Genomic DNA, 18,352 nt, shown 5'->3' with positions numbered 1-18,352 from the left:
GGTGCAGTGGGGGGGATGTGGGGTGCATGGGGGGGGTCCCCAGGGAGTTGGGGGGGTCCCCAGGAGGATGGGGGGTGCAGTGGGGGGTCCCCAGGGAGTTAGGGGGGTCCCCAGGAGGATGTGGGGTGCAGTGGGGGGGTCCCCAGGAGGCTGGGGGTGTCCCCAGGAGGATGGGGGGGTGCAGTGGGGGGTCCCCAGGGAGTTGGGGGGGTCCCCAGGAGGATGTGGGGTGCAGTGGGGGGGTCCCCAGGGAGTTGGGGGGGACCCCGGAGGGATGTGGGGTGCAGTGGGGGGGTCCCCAGGGAGTTGGGGGGGTCCCCGGAGGGATGTGGGGTGCAGTGGGGGGGTCCCCAGGGAGTTGGGGGGGACCCCGGAGGGATGTGGGGTGCAGTGGGGGGGTCCCCAGGGAGTTGGGGGGGTCCCCGGAGGGATGTGGGGTGCAGTGGGGGGGGTCCCCAGGGAGTTGGGGGGGACCCCGGAGGGATGTGGGGTGCAGTGGGGGGGTCCCCAGGGAGTTGGGGGGGTCCCCGGAGGGATGGGGGGTGCCCAGGGCGCTTTGGGGGTCCCCGGGGAGATCGAGCCCCCCCACCGCGTGCCCTGGGGGTGCCTGGAGGGGCTCAGGGTACCCCAACCCCCCCCTCCCAGGTGTGGGGGGCCCCGGGGGTGGGGGGGGGGGGGGTCTGGGGGTGGGCGGGGGTCCCCCATTTTCTCACCCCCCCCCCCCCCCCCAGTTGCAGCTGAACTACTTGGGGAACTACATCCCGGGGGGCTGGAGCTACGAGGGGGGCTGCGGGGACTGCGACCTCGACCTGCGGCCCCTCGACGGCGTCCCGGTATGGGGGGCTGCGGAAACGGGGGGGCCGGGGGGTTCTGGGGGTTTGGGAGGGGTTTTGGGGGGTCCTGGAAGGGGTTGGGAGGGGTTTTGGGGGGTTCTGGGAGGGATTGGGAGGGGTTTTGGGGGGTTCTGGGGGGGTTGGGAGGGGTTTTGGGGGGTTCTGGGAGGGTTGGGAGGGGTTTTGGGGGGGTTCTGGGGGGGTTGGGAGGGGGTTTGGGGGGCTCTGGGGGGGTTGGGAGGGGGTTTGGGGGGTTCTGGGGGGGTTGGGAGGGGTTTTGGGGGGTCCTGGGGGGGTTGGGAGGGGTTTTGGGGGGCTCTGGGGGGGTTGGGAGGGGGTTTGGGGGGTTCTGGGGGGGTTGGGAGGGGTTTTGGGGGGTTCTGGGGGGGATTGGGAGGGGTTTTGGGGGGTTCTGGGGGGGTTGGGAGGGGTTTTGGGGGGCTCTGGGGGGGTTGGGAGGGGGTTTGGGGGGTTCTGGGAGGGATTGGGAGGGGTTTTGGGGGATCTGGGGGTTTGGGAGGGGTTTTGGGGGGTCCTGGGAGGGATTGGGGGGGTTTTGGGGGGTTCTGGGGGGTTGGGAGGGGTTTTGGGGGTCCTGGGAGGGATTGGGAGGGGTTTTGGGGGGTTCTGGGGGTTTGGGAGGGGTTTTGGGGGGTCCTGGAAGGGGTTGGGAGGGGTTTTGGGGGGTTCTGGGGGGGTTGGGAGGGGTTTTGGGGGATCTGGGGGGTTGGGAGGGGGTTTGGGGGGTCCTGGGAGGGATTGGGAGGGGGTTTGGGGGGTTCTGGGGGTTTGGGAGGGGTTTTGGGGGGTCCTGGAAGGGGTCGGGAGGGGTTTTGGGGGGTTCTGGGGGGGTTGGGAGGGGTTTTGGGGGTTCTGGGGGGGTTGGGAGGGGTTTTGGGGGGTCCTGGGAGGGGTTGGGAGGGGTTTTGGGGGGTTCTGGGGGGGTTGGGAGGGGTTTTGGGGGATCTGGGGGGTTGGGAGGGGGTTTGGGGGGTCCTGGGAGGGATTGGGAGGGGTTTTGGGGGGTTCTGGGGGGGTTGGGAGCGGTTTTGGGGGATCTGGGGGGTTGGGAGGGGGTTTGGGGGGTCCTGGGAGGGGTTGGGAGAGGTTTTGGGGCGTTCTGGGGGGCCTTGGGAGGGGTTTTGGGGGATCTGGGGGGGTTGGGAGGGGTTTTGGGGGGATCCCAGGGGTTTCTGAGGGGTTTTGGGGGGTTCTGGGAGAGGTTGGGAGGGGTTTTGGGGGATCTGGGGGGTTGGGAGGGGTTTTGGGGGGTCCTGGAGGGACTAGGGGGGTCCCAGGGGGATCCCAGGGGTTTCTGAGGGGTTTGGGTGGGTCCTGGGGGGCGTTGGGAGAGGTCTTGGGGGGGTTCGGGGGGGCGTTGGGAGGGGTTTTTGGGGGGTCCCGAGGGGTCCTGGGTGGTTCGGGCGGGGTTAGGAGGGGTTGTGGGGGGAGCTGGGGGGGCCATAGGGTGCCCCCGGCGCTATGGGTGCCCCCCGCAGGACGAGCAGCTCCCCTGGGTGCTGGTGGGGGTCTTCGTGGAGCAGCCCACCCCCTTCCTGCCCCAGTTCCTGCAGCGCCTGCTGCACTGGCGGTACCCCCCCGCGCGCCTGCACCTCTTCCTGCACAACCGCGTGAGTGGGACCCCCCGGGACCCCCCGGGACCCCCCCGGGACCCCCCCGGGACCCCCCCAGGGACCCCCCGGGACCCCCCCAGGGAGCCACCCAGGGACCCCCCGGGACCCCCCGGGACCCCCCCGGGACCCCCCCGGGACCCCCCCAGGGACCCCCCCCAGGGACCCCCCCGGGACCCCCCCAGGGAGCCACCCAGGGACCCCCCGGGACCCCCCCAGGGAGCCACCCAGGGACCCCCCGGGACCCCCCGGGACCCCCCCGGGACCCCCCCGGGACCCCCCCAGGGACCCCCCCCAGGGACCCCCCCGGGACCCCCCCAGGGAGCCACCCAGGGACCCCCCGGGACCCCCCCGGGACCCCCCCAGGGAGCCACCCAGGGACCCCCCCAGGGACCCCCCCCGGGACCCCCGCCCAGGGACCCCCCCAGGGACCCCCCCCAGGGACCCCCCCCAGGGACCCCCCTGGGAACCCCCCAGGGACCCCCCCCAGGGACCCCCCGCTGGGTGGGTGATGGCTGGGTGCTCAGTGGGGGGGTGCCGTGGGTGGGGGGTAATGGGTGGGGGGTGCAGGGGGGGGTGCCAGGGGGTGCCGGGGGGGGGGTGCCGTGGGTAGGGGGTGCCGGGGGGTGCCGGGGGGGGTGCCGGGGGGGGGGGGTGATGGGGGGTGCCGGGGGTGGGGGGTGCCGGGGGGGCGGTGCCGGGGGGGGCGGTGCCGGGGGGCGGTGCCGGGGGGGGCGGTGCCGTGGGGGGCGGTGCCGGGGGGGGCGGTGCCGGGGGGGGGGCGGTGCCGGGGGGCGGTGCCGGGGGGGCGGTGCCGGGGGGGGCGGTGCCGGGGGGGCGGTGCCGGGGGGGCGGTGCCGGGGGGTGCCGGGGGGGCGGTGCCGGGGGGGCGGTGCCGGGGGGGGCGGTGCCGGGGGGGCGGTGCCGGGGGGGCGGTGCCGGGGGGGCGGTGCCGGGGGGGCGGTGCCGGGGGGGGCGGTGCCGGGGGCGGTGCCGGCGGTGCCGGGGGCGGTGCCGGGGGCGGTGCCGGGGGGGCGGTGCCGGGGGGCGGTGCCGGGGGGCGGTGCCGGGGGGGGCGGTGCCGGGGGGCGGTGCCGTGGGGGGCGGTGCCGGGGGGGGCGGTGCCGTGGGGGGCGGTGCCGGGGGGGGCGGTGCCGTGGGGGCGGTGCCGGGGGGCGGTGCCGGGGGGCGGTGCCGGGGGGGTGACGGGCGCGCGCCCCCGCAGGAGGTGCACCACGAGCCCCACATCGCCGCGCTTTGGCCGCGCCTGCGCAGACACTTCGCCTCCGCGCGGCTCGTGGGGCCCGAGGAGGGGCTGGGCCCGGGCGCCGCGCGCGACATGGGCATGTACGGGGGCGGGGCGGGGGCGGGGCGGGGCGGGGCGGGGGCGGGGCGAGGGGAACATGGCCCTGTACGGGGGCGAGGGGCGGGGCGAGGGGAGGGGCTGGGCCTGGGCGCCGCGCGCGACATGGGCATGTACGGGGGCGGGGCGGGGGCGGGGCGGGGGCGGGGCGGGGGGAACATGGCCCTGTACGGGGCGAGGGGCGGGGCGAGGGGAGGGGCTGGGCCCGGGCGCCGCGCGCGACATGGGCATGTACGGGGGCGGGGCGGGGGCGGGGCGGGGCGGGGGCGGGGCGGGGGCGGGGCGAGGGGAACATGGCCCTGTACGGGGGCGAGGGGCGGGGCGAGGGGAGGGGCTGGGCCCGGGCGCCGCGCGCGACATGGGCATGTACGGGGGCGGGGCGGGGGCGGGGCGGGGGCGGGGCGGGGCGGGGCGGGGGCGGGGCGGGGGGAACATGGCCCTGTACGGGGGCGAGGGGCGGGGCGAGGGGAGGGGCCCGAGGAGGGGCCTGTACGGGGGGGGCGGGAGGGGGGGTGCAGGATGGGTGCTGAGGGTGCTGAGCAGGGCGCTGGGGGGGGTGGGGGGTGCTGTGGGGGGTCCCGGGGGTGCAGGATGGGTGCTGAGGGTGCTGAGCAGGGCGCTGGGGGGGTGGTGGGTGCTGTGGGGGGGTCCCGGGGGTGCAGGATGGGTGCTGAGGGTGCTGAGCAGGGCGCTGGGGGGGGTGGTGGGTGCTGTGGGGGGGTCCCGGGGGGTGCAGGATGGGTGCTGAGGGTGCTGAGCAGGCGCTGGGGGGGGTGGGGGGTGCTGGGGGGGGTCCCGGGGGTGCAGGATGGGTGCTGAGGGTGCTGAGCAGGGCGCTGGGGGGGTGGTGGGTGCTGTGGGGGGGTCCCGGGGGTGCAGGATGGGTGCTGAGGGTGCTGAGCAGGGCGCTGTGCCGGCGGGAGCCGCGGTGCCAGCACTACCTGAGCCTGGACGCCGACGTCGCCCTCACCCACCCCGGGGCCCTGCGCGCCCTCCTGCGCCAGAACCGGTGGGTGGCGCCCTCGGGACCCCCCTGGGACCCCCAACCGCCCCCCCACCCCGTGGGACCCCAAACCACCCCCTGGGACCCCGTACTCCCCCCCCAGGACCCCACCTGCACCCCTCTCCTGAGCCGGAACCGGTGGGTGGCGCCCCCAGGACCCCCCCGGGACCCCAAACCGCCCCCTTGGACCCCCCAACTGCCTCCCTCCAGGACACCCTCAACCCCTGGGACCCCAACTACCCCCCAAGACCCCCCAACTACCCCCCAAGACCCCCCAACCATCCCCCTGGGACCCCAACCGCCCCCCTGGGACCCCCTTGGAACCACCTGTGGCCCCCCCGTGACCCTTCCCCGGACCCCCCCAGGGACCCCCCGGGTCCTGCAACCCCCCCCAGGGGACCTGCAAACCCCCTGGGACCCCCCCAGGGACCCCCTGGGACCCCCCCCAGACCCCATCCCCCCATGACCCCTCACAGCGTGACCCCTGCCCCCAGGCGGGTGCTGGCCCCGCTGCTCTCCCGCCCGGGCCAGCTCTGGTCCAACTTCTGGGGCGCCCTGAGCCCCGAGGGCTTCTACGCCCGCGCCCAGGACTACGTCGACATCGTCCAGGGCAAGCGCAGGTGGGTGCCCCGGCCACGCCCCCTGAGAGCCACGCCCACAGAGCCACGCCCACCGAGCTGCGCCCATCCCACACCCCCCTAATCCCCCATGGAAGTAATGTTCCCTGCGACACCCACCCCTGTGATAGCCACGCCCCCTGGGAGCCACGCCCCTCGGCTACGCCCACGGGAAGCCACGCCCCCGGAGACGCCCCCACGGGGAGCCACGCCCACGGGGAGCCACGCCCACAACGAGCTTTGCTCCCCATCTCCTGAAGCCCCACCCCGTGATAGCCCCGCCCCATTATAACCCCACCCCCTTGGAGCCACGCCCTCCCAAGACACACCCCTCAGGCACGCCCACGGGGAGCCACGCCCACAGCAAGCTTTGCTGCCCACCTCCTGAAGCCCCACCCCCGTGATAGCCCTGCCCCATCATAGCCCCACCCCCGGGAGCCACGCCCTTCCAAGATACACCCCTCAGCCACGCCCACGGGGAGCCACGCCCACAGCAAGCTTTGCTGCCCACCTCCTGAAGCCCCACCCCCGTGATAGCCCCACCCCATTTATAACCCCACCCCCTAGGAGCCACGCCCTCCCGCGACATGCCCCTCAGCCACGCCCACGGGGAGCCATGCCCACAGCAAGCTTTGCTCCCCACCTCCTGAAGCCCCACCCCCGTGGTAGCCCCGCCCCACTGGGGTCTGGTAGCCACACCCTCAACCCATGCCCCTGGGTGGCCACACCCCCGCGGACACACCCCCTCCGGGAGCCACGCCCCTCTGGGGCGACAGTTATCCCACAGTAGCCACGCCCTGTTGGGGCCACGCCCCCAGACCACGCCCCCACCATCTCCTCTCAAGGGGGAGGGGCTGCGCTGAAGCCCCACCCCAGTAGCAGGGGCGTGTCCCAGGCTGGCCCCACCCGCTCACAGGTGGGTGGACTGATGGGGTGTGGCCTGCTCTAGCCCCGCCCCATCACTGGTGGTGGGTGTGTCTAGGGTGGCCCCGCCCCTAGGGGTGGGGGGGCTGTCCCCGCCCTGTGGGTGGTGGGTGGGGCTGCCTTGTCGTGGGCGTGTCCCCGGCCCCGCCCTGACGCCAAGGGGGGCGGGGCCAGGGGGGTGTGGAACGTGCCGTACCTGAGCCACGCCTACCTGGTGGGCGGGGCCGCGCTGCGGGGGCCGCTGGGGGAGGGGCCCGTCTTCACCCGCCCGGACACGGACCCCGACATGGCCTTCTGCCGCCACGCCCGCGAGAGGGTACGCCCCGCCCCGCGCCCCGCCCTGCCCCGCCCCAACACCCCCCCCGCACCCCAAACCTGCCCCCGGGACCCCCAACCCCACCCCGAGCACCCCGACACCCCCCCAATCCCCTCCTGGGCACCCCAAACCCCCCCCAGCACCCAACACCCCCCCCAATCCCCTCCTGGGCACCCCAACCCCCCCCAGCACCCGACACCCCCCCAAATCCCCTCCTGGGCACCCCAAACCCCCCCCAGCACCCAACACCCCCCCAATCCCCTCCTGGGCACCCCAAACCCCCCCCAGCACCCAACACCCCCCCCAATCCCCTCCTGGGCACCCCAACCCCCCCCAGCACCCGACACCCCCCCAAATCCCCTCCTGGGCACCCCAAACCCCCCCCAGCACCCAACACCCCCCCAATCCCCTCCTGGGCACCCCAAACCCCCCCCAGCACCCAACACCCCCCCCCAATCCCTTCCTGGGCACCCCAAACCCCCCCCAGCACCCAACACCCCCCCCCGAATCCTCTCCTGGGCACCCCAACACCCCCCAGCACCCAACACCCCCCCAATCCCCTCCTGGGCACCCCAAAGCCCCCCAGACCCCCCCCAGGGACCCGTGCGTTGGGGGGGGGGGGGGTGGATGGGGGTGGCGGCGGGCGGGGATGGGGGTGCGGGGTGGGGGCGGGGGTGGGGGGGGTGTGGGGAGGGGGGTTGGGGGTGCGGGAGGGGGGGGTCCCATCCCGCCCCTCCCCCCCCCAGGGGCTCTTCCTGCACGTGACCAACCGGGAGGAGTTCGGGCACCTGCTGGTGGGGGGGGGCTACAACAGCTCCCGCCGGCACCCGGACCTGCTGCAGCTGCCGCTCAACCCCCGCGTGAGCCCCGGGACCCCCCGGGACCCCCCGGGACCCCCAGGGACCCCCAGGGACCCCCCAGGGACCCCCCCCAGGGACCCCCCCGGGACCCCCAGGGACCCCCAGGGACCCCCCAGGGACCCCCCCCAGGGACCCCCCCGGGACCCCCAGGGACCCCCAGGGACCCCCCCAGGGACCCCACCCAGGGACCCCCCCCAGGGACCCACCCAGGGACCCCCACAGGGACCCCCCCAGGGACCCCCAGGGACCCCCACCCAGGGACCCCCCCGGGACCCCCCCCAGGGACCCCCCCAGGGACCCCCACCCAGGGACCCACCCAGGGACCCCCCCAGGACCCCCAGGGACCCCCCCAGGGACCCCCACCCAGGGACCCCACCCAGGGACACCCAGGGACCCCCCAGGGACCCCCCAGGGACCCCCCCGGGACACCCCCCAGGGACCCCCACCCAGGGACCCCACCCAGGGACCCCCCCGGGACCCCCAGGGACCCCCCCAGGGACCCCCCCGGGACCCCCAGGGACCCCACCCAGGGACCCCACCCAGGGACCCCCACCCAGGGACCCCCAGGGACCCCCAGTGCTCCCCAGTGCCTCCTAGCACCCCCAGTGCCTCACCAGTGCCTCCCAGCGCCTCCCCAGTGCCCCCCCAGTGCCCCACAGCCCCCCCAGTGCCCCCCCAGTGCCTCCCAGCCCCCCGAGTGCCTCCCCACTGCCCCCCAGTGACCCCCAGCGCCCCCCAGCACCTCCCAGTGCCCCCATAACCCCCCGCCCCCCAGGACTGGGAGCAGAAGTACCTGCACGAGAACTACAGCCGCATCTTCGAGGAGAACCTCTATGAGGAGGTATCGGGGACCCCCGGGGACCCCCGGGGCCCCCCCAAACCCGGGCCCCCCCAGCCCCAGCGGGGGATATTGGGGGGTCCCTGTGGGTTTGGGGGGTCTCAGGGGGTTTGGGAGGGTCTCAGGGGGTTTGGGGGGTCTCTGTGGGTTTGGGGGGGTCCCTGTGGGTTTGGGGGGTCCCAGGGGGTTTGGGGGGGTCCCTGTGGGTTTGGGGGGTCCCTGTGGGTTTGGGAGGGTCCCAGGGGGTTTGGGGGGGGCCCTGTGGGTTTGGGGGGGTCCCAGGGAGTTTGGGGGGGTCTCTGTGGGTTTGGGGGGTCTCTGTGGGTTTGGGGGGGGCCCTGTGGGTTTGGGGGGGTCCCAGGGAGTTTGGGGGGGGCCCTGTGGGTTTGGGGGGGTCCCAGGGAGTTTGGGGGGGTCTCTGTGGGTTTGGGGGGTCCCAGGGGGTTTGGGGGGGTCCCTGTGGGTTTGGGGGGGTCCCAGGGAGTTTGGGGGGGTCTCTGTGGGTTTGGGGGGGTCCCAGGGGGTTTGGGGGGTCCCTGTGGGTTTGGGGGGTCCCAGGGGGTTTGGGGGGGTCCCTGTGGGTTTGGGGGGGCCCTGTGGGTTTGTGGAGGTCCCTGTGGGTTTGGGGGGGTCCCAGGGTGTTTGGGGGGATCCCAGGGAGTTTGGGGGGTCCCTGTGGGTTTGGGGGGGTCCCAGGGGGTTTGGGGGGGTCTCTGTGGGTTTGGGGGGGTCCCAGGGGGTTTGGGGGGGGGCCCGTACGCCTTGGGGACCCCCGCGTTTCGGGGTGCCCACGGCCCGGCCCCCCCAGCCCTGCCCCGACGTGTACCAGTTCCCGCTGTTCTCGGAGCAGCTCTGCCGGGAGGTGCTGGAGGAGGCGGAGCTCTACGGCTGGAGCGGGGCGGGGCCTGAGGTGGGGCGGGGCCGGGGGCGGGGCCTGAGGTGGGGCGGGGCGCCCGGGGGGCGGGGCAAAGGGGGGCAGGGTTGGTGGCCCCAGGACGGAGCTGGGTGGCCCCAGGCAGGGGGGGGGGGGTCACATGGGCGGGGCAGGGTGTGGCCAGGGCGTGGCGGGGTGTGGCATGGGCGGGGCACGCCCATGGCGCGATGTGTCCGTGGGCGTGGCGGGGCGTGGCAGGGCGTGTTCGGTCAGGGCGGTGCTGAGGTGGGCGGGGCATGGTGGGGCGGGGCAGGGCGTGTCCCGACGGGGCGCTCCTGATGTGGGTGTGTCTGGGCGTGTCAGGGGCGGGGTGTCCCAGACAGGGCGGTGCTGACGCGGGGTGGGGCGGGTTGTGGGCGGGGCAGTGCTGAGGCAGGTGGGGCGTGTCCAGGTGGGGCCGTGGTGATGCGGGCGTGTCCGGGAGCGTCGCGGGCGGGGCGGGGACGTCGCGGGCGGGGCGTGTCACGGGGCGGTGCTGACGTGGGCGTGGCACAGGCGGGGGTGGAGTCGGTGGCCCTGGGCCCGCTGGGGCTGGAGGGGGCGTGGCTGGGGGCCCTGCGGCGCTTCCTGCCCCCCATCGCCCGCAAGCTCTTCCCTGGGTACCACCCCAAGGTGGGCGGGGCCGGGGCGGGGCCGGGAGAGGGGGAGGGGTCTGGGAGAATGGGGTGGGGGCTGGGAAAGAGGCGTGGCCTTGGAAAAGGGGTGGGGGCTGGGGAAAAGGGGGTAGAGCCTTGGGAAAGGGGGTGGAGCCTTGGAAAAAGGGTGGGGTCTGGGGCGGGGCTTATGGGGGAGGGCGGGCCCAGGATAGAGGGTGGAGCTTTGGGGTAAGGGGTGTGGCCATACAGACTGGGTGGGGCTACGGGGAAGGGGCGGGGTCTGGGTGGGACTATGGGAGGGGGTGGAGCTATGGGGAAGGGGCGGGGTCCGGGTGGGGCTGTGGGAGGGGGTGGGGCTACGGAGAAGGGGCGGGGCTCTGGGTGAGTGGGGGCGGGGTTTATGGAAGTTGAAATCGGGGGTTGGGCGGGGCTTTGGGTAAGAGGTGTGGTCATGTGGGGTGGGCAGGGATGGGGAGGGGGCGTGTCTGACGGAGCCCCGCCCACCGTGCCGTGTGCAGGGCCGGGCGGTGCTGAGCTCCGTGATGCGGTACCGCCCCCGCCCCGCCCACCCGGCCCCGCCCGGCCCCGCCCTCCCCACGGCCACCATCGCCCTCAGCCTGGCCCTCAGCCCCGCCCAGGTATGGGGCACTGAGGGGTGCTGGGGGGGCGCTGGGGGGCGCTGGGGGGTGCTGGGGGGGGCACTGTGGGGCGCTGAGGGGTGCTGGGGGGGCACTGGGGGGCGCTGGGGGGCGCTGGGGGGTGCTGGGGGGTGCTGGGGGGGCGCTGGGCGGGGCACTGTGGGGCGCTGGGGGGGCACTGGGGGGTGCTGGGGGGGGCACTGTGGGGCGCTGGGGGGTGCTGGGGGGGCGCTGGGGGGTGCTGGGGAGCGCTGGGGGGTGCTGGGGGGCGCTGGGGGAGCACTGGGGGGCACTGGGGGGGGCGCTGGGGGGGCACCGGGAGCACTGGGGGGCACTGGGGGGGGCGCTGGGGGGGCACTGGGAGCACTGGGGGGCACTGGGGGGGGCACTGGGGGGGCATTGGGAGGCACTGGGGGGTGCTGGGGGGCACTGGGAGCACTGGGGAGGCACTGGGGGGGGCGCTGGGAGCACTGGGGGGGGCACTGGGGGGGCACTGGGAGCGCTGGGGAGGCACTGGGGGGCACTGGGGGGGACACTGGGGGGGCATTGGGAGGGACTGGGGGGCACTGGGGGGGGGCACTGGGGGCACTGGTCCCCCCCGGCCCCCCCTGACGCTCTCCCAGGGGGGGGGCTGGCGCTTCCCCCGCTACGAGTGCGGGGTGCCGGCCCCTCCCCCCGGCTGGGCGCTGCTGCACCCCGGGCGCCTCACCCACCACCCCGAGGCGCTGCCCCCCCCCCCGCGGCGCCCGCCACGCCCTCCTCACCCTGCTCGACCCCTGAGGGCCGCCCCACCCACCCCCACCCAGGGGTGCTGCCCCCCCCCGGCACCCCCATTGAGCACGGAGGACATGGGGGCACCGTGACCCCCCACCCAGGGGTGCTGCCCCCCCCCCCATAGCACCCTATTGATCACGGAGGACATTGGGGGGGCAGCAGGGACCCTCACCCAGGGGTGCTGCCCCCCACCCATGGCACCCCATTGACCCCGGAAGCGCCGGGCAGTGGGGACCCCCACCCAGGGGTGCTGCCCCCCAACCACACCCTGATCGACCCCTGAAGGGTGGGGGGCACTGGAGACCCCCACCCATGGGTGCTGCCCCCCCCCCAACACTACACTGATGACTGAGGACACGGGGGGGCACCGGGGACCCCCCACCCATGGGTGCTGCCCCCCCCCCCCCCAGGCACCCCTGGGGGTCAGCGGCCACGCCCACACCTCAGGGACCCCCTGGATTTGGGGGCACCCATGGGTGCTCCCCCCCCCTTCACCCTGGGTGACCTCACAGACGTCACTGGGGGGGGTCGGGGTCGGGGGGGGGAGGGGCGGGCGGGGCTCACGCGCATTAAAATACCGGCGTTCCCGCCGCCCCTCCCCCCACCCCCAGCCTTCTGACGTCATTTCTCGGCGCTCCCCCCCCCCCCGGTGACGTCACGCCCCCCCCCCCACGGCGGCTGCGGGGGTTTCATGGACCCCCCCATTGTCAGGGACCCCCCCCCCGCTTTCGGGGACCCCCCCCTGCTTTCAGGGACCCCCCCCACTTTCATGGACCCCCCCCCCGCTTTCAGGGACCCCCCCCACTTTCGGGGACCCCCCCACTTTCGGGGACCCCCCCGCTTTCAGGGACCCCCCCCCCGCTTTCGGGGACCCCCCCACTTTCGGGGACCCCCCCCACTTTCGGGGACCCCCCCCCGCTTTCAGGGACCCCCCCCCACTTTCGGGGACCCCCCCCGCTTTCGGGGACCCCCCCACTTTCAGGGACCCCCCCCCGCTTTCAGGGACCCCCCCCCGCTTTCGGGGACCCCCCCCCCACTTTAAGGGACCCCCCCCCCGCTTTCGGGGACCCCCCCACTTTCGGGGACCCCCCCCACTTTCAGGGACCCCCCCCCCACTTTCAGGGACCCCCCCCCCGCTTTCGGGGACCCCCCCCCCACTTTCAGGGACCCCCCCCCGCTTTCGGGGACCCCCCGGCGCCGCTCACAGACATGTAGTTTATTGTACACGTTTCACACCAGGACTCGGGGACCCCCCCGGGGCCCCCCCCAAACCCGGGGCTCCCCCCAAAACCCCACCGGGGGGTCCTGGGGGGGGCTGGGGGGGGGGGAGACACCCCCCAAAGCGGGGGGGGAGGGGCGGCAGTGACACCCGCCCCCCCCCCAAATCAGAGCCCCCCCCCCCGCACCCCAATTCCTCCTCCGCAGTATTGGGGGGGTGGGGGGGGGCCCCCCAAATCCTCCACGTCTTCGCCCGGGGGGGGGGGGGGGGGGGGCTCGGCAGCGGCTCGGGGGGGGGGGGAGGGGGGAGGGGCGCCCCCCGGGTTTGGGGGGGGGGGGGGTGGGGGGGGCGGGGGGACCCCCCCGGGACACGCACACACAGCTCCATGCAGGGGGGGGGGGATTGGGGGGGGGGGGGCACGTGCACCCCAAAACCCCCGCGGGACGGGATGGGGGGGGGGGGAGGGGGGGCACCCCCAAATCCGGGGACCCCCCAATTTTGGAGTGAAAACCCTCCCTTTTGAGGGGGGAGTGTTAAATTGGGGGGGGGGGGGGGGGGCCAGGCTCCGGCATCTCCTTGAATTTGGGGGGACCCCCCCCTTTTCTCCCTCACTTTCGGGGTCCCCTCCCATTTCGGGGTCCCCCCCCCCAGCACTCAGGGCAGCGTCACGTCTTTGGGGGGGTGTCGTGTGTCCCCCCCCCGCCGTTTTGGGGTCCCCCCAGCATTTCGGGGTCCCCCCCAGTTCCGGGGTCCCCCCCCAGTTTCGGGGGACCCCCCCCTCCCCATCCCACACCCCTCCCTCCCCCCAACATTTCATGGTCCCTCCTGGATTTCGGGGACACCCCCTCGCCCCCCCTAAAGTTTTGGGGCCCCCCGCAATTTTGGGGACCCCCCCGAAGTGCTGAGGCCCCGCCCCCCCCCCCCCCCAAGAAAAGGAGCGGGGGCCTGGAATGTGGGGGGGGGGGCGGCAAAATCGGGGTGTCCCCCCCCCAGCCGGTTTTGGGGGGACCCCTGGAGTGCAGCGGGGGGAGGGGGAGCCCCTATATTTTAAGGGGGGGTCCCCAAAATCGCAGGGACCCCCCCAAAAGCTATAGGGAGGTGAAATGGGGGTGGGGCACCCCCAAAATGAAGGGGGGGGGGCTTGGGGGGGGGCCCTTTGTGCTCAGGTCCGGGGAAGGGGGGGGACCCCCAAAATCCTCCGGCTGGGGGGGGGGGCACCCCCCGCACCCCACTTTTCTTTGGGGGGGGGGGAACCCCCAAACCGCTCCGGGGTGTCCCCGGGGAGACCCCAAATTCCCTCCGGGGGGAGGGGGAGGGGTGGGACGCGCCCCCCCCCCCCCACCCCCCCCCACTTTTGGGGTGCTCCGGGCCGGGGACGCCCCCACGTCCACTCTGGGGTCACCCCCAAATTCTCATGTATGGGGGGGGCCCTTCCAGCACTCGGGGGGGGCTCAACCCCCCCCCCCGGGGGGGGCACCTCGGTTGGGGGGGGGAGGGGCTGCTTTGGGGGGTGGGGGGTGCTGGGGGGGGGAGGGGTGTGGGGGCGGGGCCTCCCTTTGGGGGTTCATAGCGAGAAGTGCAGGGTTTGGGGGGGGGAGGGGGATGTTTGGGGGTCCCGGGGGGAGGGGCGGGGGGGTGGGGGAGGGGCCCGGGGATGTCTGGGGGTGCCATGGGGGGAGGGGCGGGGGGGGGTCTGAGGGGTCCCGGGGGGGGGTTTGGGGTGCAGGGGGGGTCCCTGAGGGGTGCGGGGGGGGGATGGGGGGGGGGACACGGGGATCCCCGGGGCGGGGCCGGGCGGGGCCCCTCCTCCCGTCGTCCCGGGGCGGGGCCGGACACGCCCAGGGGCGGGGTCCCGGGCGGGGGCGGGGCGCAGCTGGCGGCCGTTAGGTGCTGAAATACACTGCAGGGGGAGGGGCGGGGTCAGGGGCGGGGCCTGTGGGCGGGACACGCCCCCTCCGCAGGCCCCGCCCCTCCCTCCACCGGGTGGGGGCGTGGCCAGACAAAGCCCTGCCCTTCTGTACCTCCCCAGGTGGGTGTGGCCTATCCTGCTGTCACAGCATCATTTGCATGCCCCTCCCCTCGTTTGCATCCCCGCTGCCTTCATTTGCATATCCCGTCCCCATTCGCCCACCCTCCCTCATTAGCATTCCTGTTCCCCTCATTTGCATGCCCCGCCCTTGACCTCCATGCTGTCGCTCGTCTGCATGCCCCGCCCCGTCAGGCCCCGCCCCCTCAAGCCCCGCCCCATTCAGAGCCCATCCCGCAAGCCCTGTCACACAAGCCCCGCCCCACCCGCATGCCCCACCCCTTGCAAGCCCTGACCCCGCGGGCCCCACCCTGCAGGCCCCGCCCCTTGCAAGTCCCGCCCCCGCAGGCCCCGCCCCTGCAGGCCCCCCCGCAAGCCCCGCCCCCGCGGGCCCCGCCCCTTGCAAGCCCCGCCCCCGCAGGCCCCGCCCCGCTCACCGATGATGATGATGAGGACGATGGCGCAGATCACCCCCAGGATGATCATCATCTGCGGGGGGGGGGGGGGGGCGGGGTCACCCGGGGTCACCCGGGGTCACGGGCGTGGGAAGGGCACCCCTCCCCCACCCCCCACCCCCCACCCCGAGCCTGGGGGGGCCGGGGGTGGCTTTGGGGGCGTGGGGGGGGGTTTGGGGGTGCAGGGGCGGGTTTGGGGGTGCGGGGGGGGTTTGGGGGCGCAGGGGGGGGTTTGGGGGCGCCGGGCGGGTTTGGGGGGGCAGTTGGGGGCCGTGCGGCGGGGGGAGGTTTGGGGGGCCAGTTGGGGGGCGCGGGGGCGGGGGAGGTTTGGGTGGGCAGTTGGGGGGCGCGCGGCGGGGGGAGGTTTGGGTGGGCAGTTGGGGGGCGCGCGGGGGGCGGGGGAGGTTTGGGTGGGCAGTTGGGGGGCGCGGGGGCGGGGGGAGGTTTGGGTGGGCAGTTGGGGGGCGCGCGGCGGGGGGAGGTTTGGGTGGGCAGTTGGGGGGCGCGGGGGGGGGGGGAGGTTTGGGGGGGCAGTTGGGGGGCGCGGGGGGGGGGGGGGTGCCCCCACCTTGAGGTTCTTCCACCAGTACTTGCGCTTGAGCTTGGCCGCGCTGGTCTCGAACTGGGAGGCGCCGGCCTGGAGGGCGTCGGCCCGGTCGTCCAGCTCCGACAGCTTCTGGTCCCGCTCCAGCACCTTGTCCACGTTCACCCGCATGATGTCGACCACCTGCGGCGGGCGGGGCCGGGCGCGGCGTCAGGGCGGGGCCGGGGCGGGGCCGCAACCCCACCCCATCGGCGGGACACGCCCCGCCTCCCGTCTGCACGCCCCGCCCCTCGTCTGCACGCCCCGCCCCTCGTCTGCACGCCCCGCCCCTCGTCTGCACGCCCCGCCTCCCGTCTGCACGCCCCGCCCCTCGTCTGCACGCCCCGCCTCTCGTCTGCACGCCCCGCCCCTCGTCTGCACGCCCCGCCTCTCGTCTGCACGCCCCGCCCCTCGTCTGCACGCCCCGCCTCCCGTCTGCACGCCCCGCCCCTCGTCTGCACGCCCCGCCCCTCGTCTGCACGCCCCGCCTCTCGTCTGCACGCCCCGCCCCTCGTCTGCACGCCCCGCCCCTCGTCTGCACGCCCCGCCCCTCGTCTGCACGCCCCGCCCCTCGTCTGCACGCCCCGCCTCTCGTCTGCACGCCCCGCCCCTCGTCTGCACGCCCCGCCTCTCGTCTGCACGCCCCGCCTCCCGTCTGCACGCCCCGCCCCTCGTCTGCACGCCCCGCCCCTCGACTGCACGCCCCGCCCCTCGTCTGAACGCCCCGCCCCCGTCTGCACGCCCCGCCTCCCGTCTGCACGCCCCGCCCCTCGTCTGCACGCCCCGCCCCTCGTCTGCACGCCCCGCCTCTCGTCTGCACGCCCCGCCTCCCGTCTGCACGCCCCGCCCCTCGTCTGCACGCCCCGCCTCTCGTCTGCACGCCCCGCCCCTCGTCTGCACGCCCCGCCTCTCGTCTGCACGCCCCGCCCCTCGTCTGCACGCCCCGCCTCCCGTCTGCACGCCCCACCCCTCATCCCCATGCCCCGCCCCTCATTTGCACCCACCACACCTCCTTTGCAAACCCCGCCCCTTCCGGCCCCACCCTCATTTGCATCTTGCCTCGTGTCCACCCCCTCATTTGCATGCCCCGCCCCTTCTGCTTCCCGCCCTCATTTGCATACAGCACTGCCCTGCCATCCCTGGCTCATTTGCATGCCCCGCCCCTCATTTCCATAAACGCCACTCATTTGCTTATTTCCTAGGCCCCGCCCCTCATTTGCATATCCTGCCTTCATTTGCATGTGTGTCCCACACCTGACTGCCCCGCCCCTCGCCTGCATAGCCCCGCCCCTCGCCTGCATAGCCCCGCCCCTCGCCTGCATAGCCCCGCCCCTCGCCTGCATAGCCCCGCCCCTCACCGCATAGCCCCGCCCCTCACCCCTGCCCCTCATTAGCACTTGCTGCCCCACTCACCCTCCGGCCCCTCCCCCACCCAGGCCCCGCCCCTCTGGCCCCGCCCCCTCCGGCCCGCCCCCACCTCATCCACTTGGGCCTGGGTCTGCTGCAGCCGCCGGTTGCTGGTGAGGTTGGGGGGAGGGGCGGGGGGGCCCCCCCCTTCTCCCGCGGCGGGGGGGGGGCGCGCTGGGGGCGGCGGGGGCCGACCTGGGGCAGAGGGCAGAGGTCACGCGGGGGCACCGGCCTGCCCCAGACCCACACGTGGGGGGCACAGGGGTCCCACAGGCACCCACACTCGGGGGGCACCGGCCTGCCCCAGACCCACATGTGGGGGGCACAGGGGTCCCACAGGCACCCACACTCGGGGGGCACCGGCCTGCCCCAGACCCACATGTGGGGGGCACCGGCCTGCCCCAGACCCACACTTGGGGGGCACAGGGGTCCCACAGGCACCCACACTCGGGGGGCACCGGCCTGCCCCAGACCTACACGTGGGGGGCACAAGGATCCCACAGGCACCCACACTTGGGGGGCACAGGGGTCCCCACAGGCACCCACACTTGGGGAGCACAGGGGTGACCCAGACCCACACTTGGGGGGCACAGGCATCCCACAGGCACCCACACTTGGGGGGCACAGGCGTCCCCACAGGCACCCACACTCGGGGGGCACCGGGTTGCCCCAGACCCACACTTGGGGGGCACAGGGGTCCCCACAGGCACCCACACTTGGGGGGCACAGGGGGCCCAGAGGCATCCACACTCGGGGGGCACACGGCTCCCCACAGGCACCCACACTTGGGGGGCACAGGGGTCCCACAGACCCACACTTGGGGGGCACAGGGGTCCCACAGGCACCCATATTTGGGGGGCACAGGGCTGCCCCAGAACCACACTTGGGGGGCATGGGGGTCCCACAGGCACCCATACTTGGGGGGCACAGGGGTCCCCACAGGCACCCACACTTGGGGGGCACAGGGGTGACCCAGACCCACACCTGGTGGGCACAGGGGTCCCCACAGGCACGCACACTTGGGGGGCACAGGCGTCCCACAGGCACCCCCACTTGGGGGGCACCGGCCTGCCCCAGACCCACACTTGGGGGGCACAGGGGTCCCACAGGCACCCATACTTGGGGGGCACAGGGGTCCCTCAGAACCACACTTGGGGGGCATAGGGGTGACCCAGAACCACACTTGGGGGGCACAGGGCTCCCCACAGGCACCCACACTTGGGGGGCACAGGGGTCCCACAGGCACCCATTCTTGGGGGGCACAGGGGTGACCCAGACCCACACTTGGGGGGCACAGGGCTCCCCACAGGCACCCACACTTGGGGGGCACAGGGG

The 18,352-nt window shown here is 75.1% G+C and overlaps 2 protein-coding genes across 3 annotated transcripts; one reads left to right on the top strand and one right to left on the bottom strand.

Moving 5' to 3' along the window:
• The first annotated feature begins 311 nt into the window (after window positions 1-311).
• Window positions 312-11,443, top strand: LOC135311215 (multifunctional procollagen lysine hydroxylase and glycosyltransferase LH3-like). Of its 2 annotated transcripts, XM_064440348.1 has the most exons (12): window positions 312-833; window positions 2,333-2,464; window positions 3,690-3,811; window positions 4,732-4,836; window positions 5,325-5,450; window positions 6,546-6,687; window positions 7,434-7,547; window positions 8,323-8,388; window positions 9,194-9,295; window positions 9,815-9,931; window positions 10,434-10,553; window positions 11,177-11,443. In XM_064440348.1, exons 1-12 carry the CDS (start codon window positions 327-329, stop codon window positions 11,414-11,416), a joined length of 1,893 nt encoding a protein of 630 aa, XP_064296418.1. In that variant the 5' UTR covers window positions 312-326; the 3' UTR covers window positions 11,417-11,443. The 2 variants fall into 2 exon arrangements, with proteins under 2 accessions (XP_064296418.1, XP_064296419.1); XM_064440349.1 differs by lacking the exons at window positions 312-833; window positions 2,333-2,464; window positions 3,690-3,811 and adding an exon at window positions 4,152-4,193 and having other exon boundaries at window positions 11,177-11,435.
• A 1,080-nt stretch (window positions 11,444-12,523) lies between these two features.
• VAMP2 (vesicle associated membrane protein 2) lies at window positions 12,524-17,212 on the bottom strand (the record flags this gene model as incomplete). Its single annotated transcript, XM_064440350.1, has 4 exons — window positions 12,524-14,446; window positions 15,010-15,061; window positions 15,596-15,754; window positions 17,088-17,212. Coding segments are annotated over 4 exons (353 nt in total), but the record flags the coding sequence as incomplete, so codon positions are not given.
• Window positions 17,213-18,352: the final 1,140 nt, after the last annotated feature.

This window comes from Phalacrocorax carbo, unplaced genomic scaffold, assembly GCF_963921805.1.
Source record: "Phalacrocorax carbo unplaced genomic scaffold, bPhaCar2.1 SCAFFOLD_413, whole genome shotgun sequence".
NCBI lineage: Eukaryota > Metazoa > Chordata > Aves > Suliformes > Phalacrocoracidae > Phalacrocorax > Phalacrocorax carbo.
The sequence above is the reverse complement of the archived record's forward strand: the minus strand, read 5'-3'. Positions and strand labels throughout refer to the sequence as shown.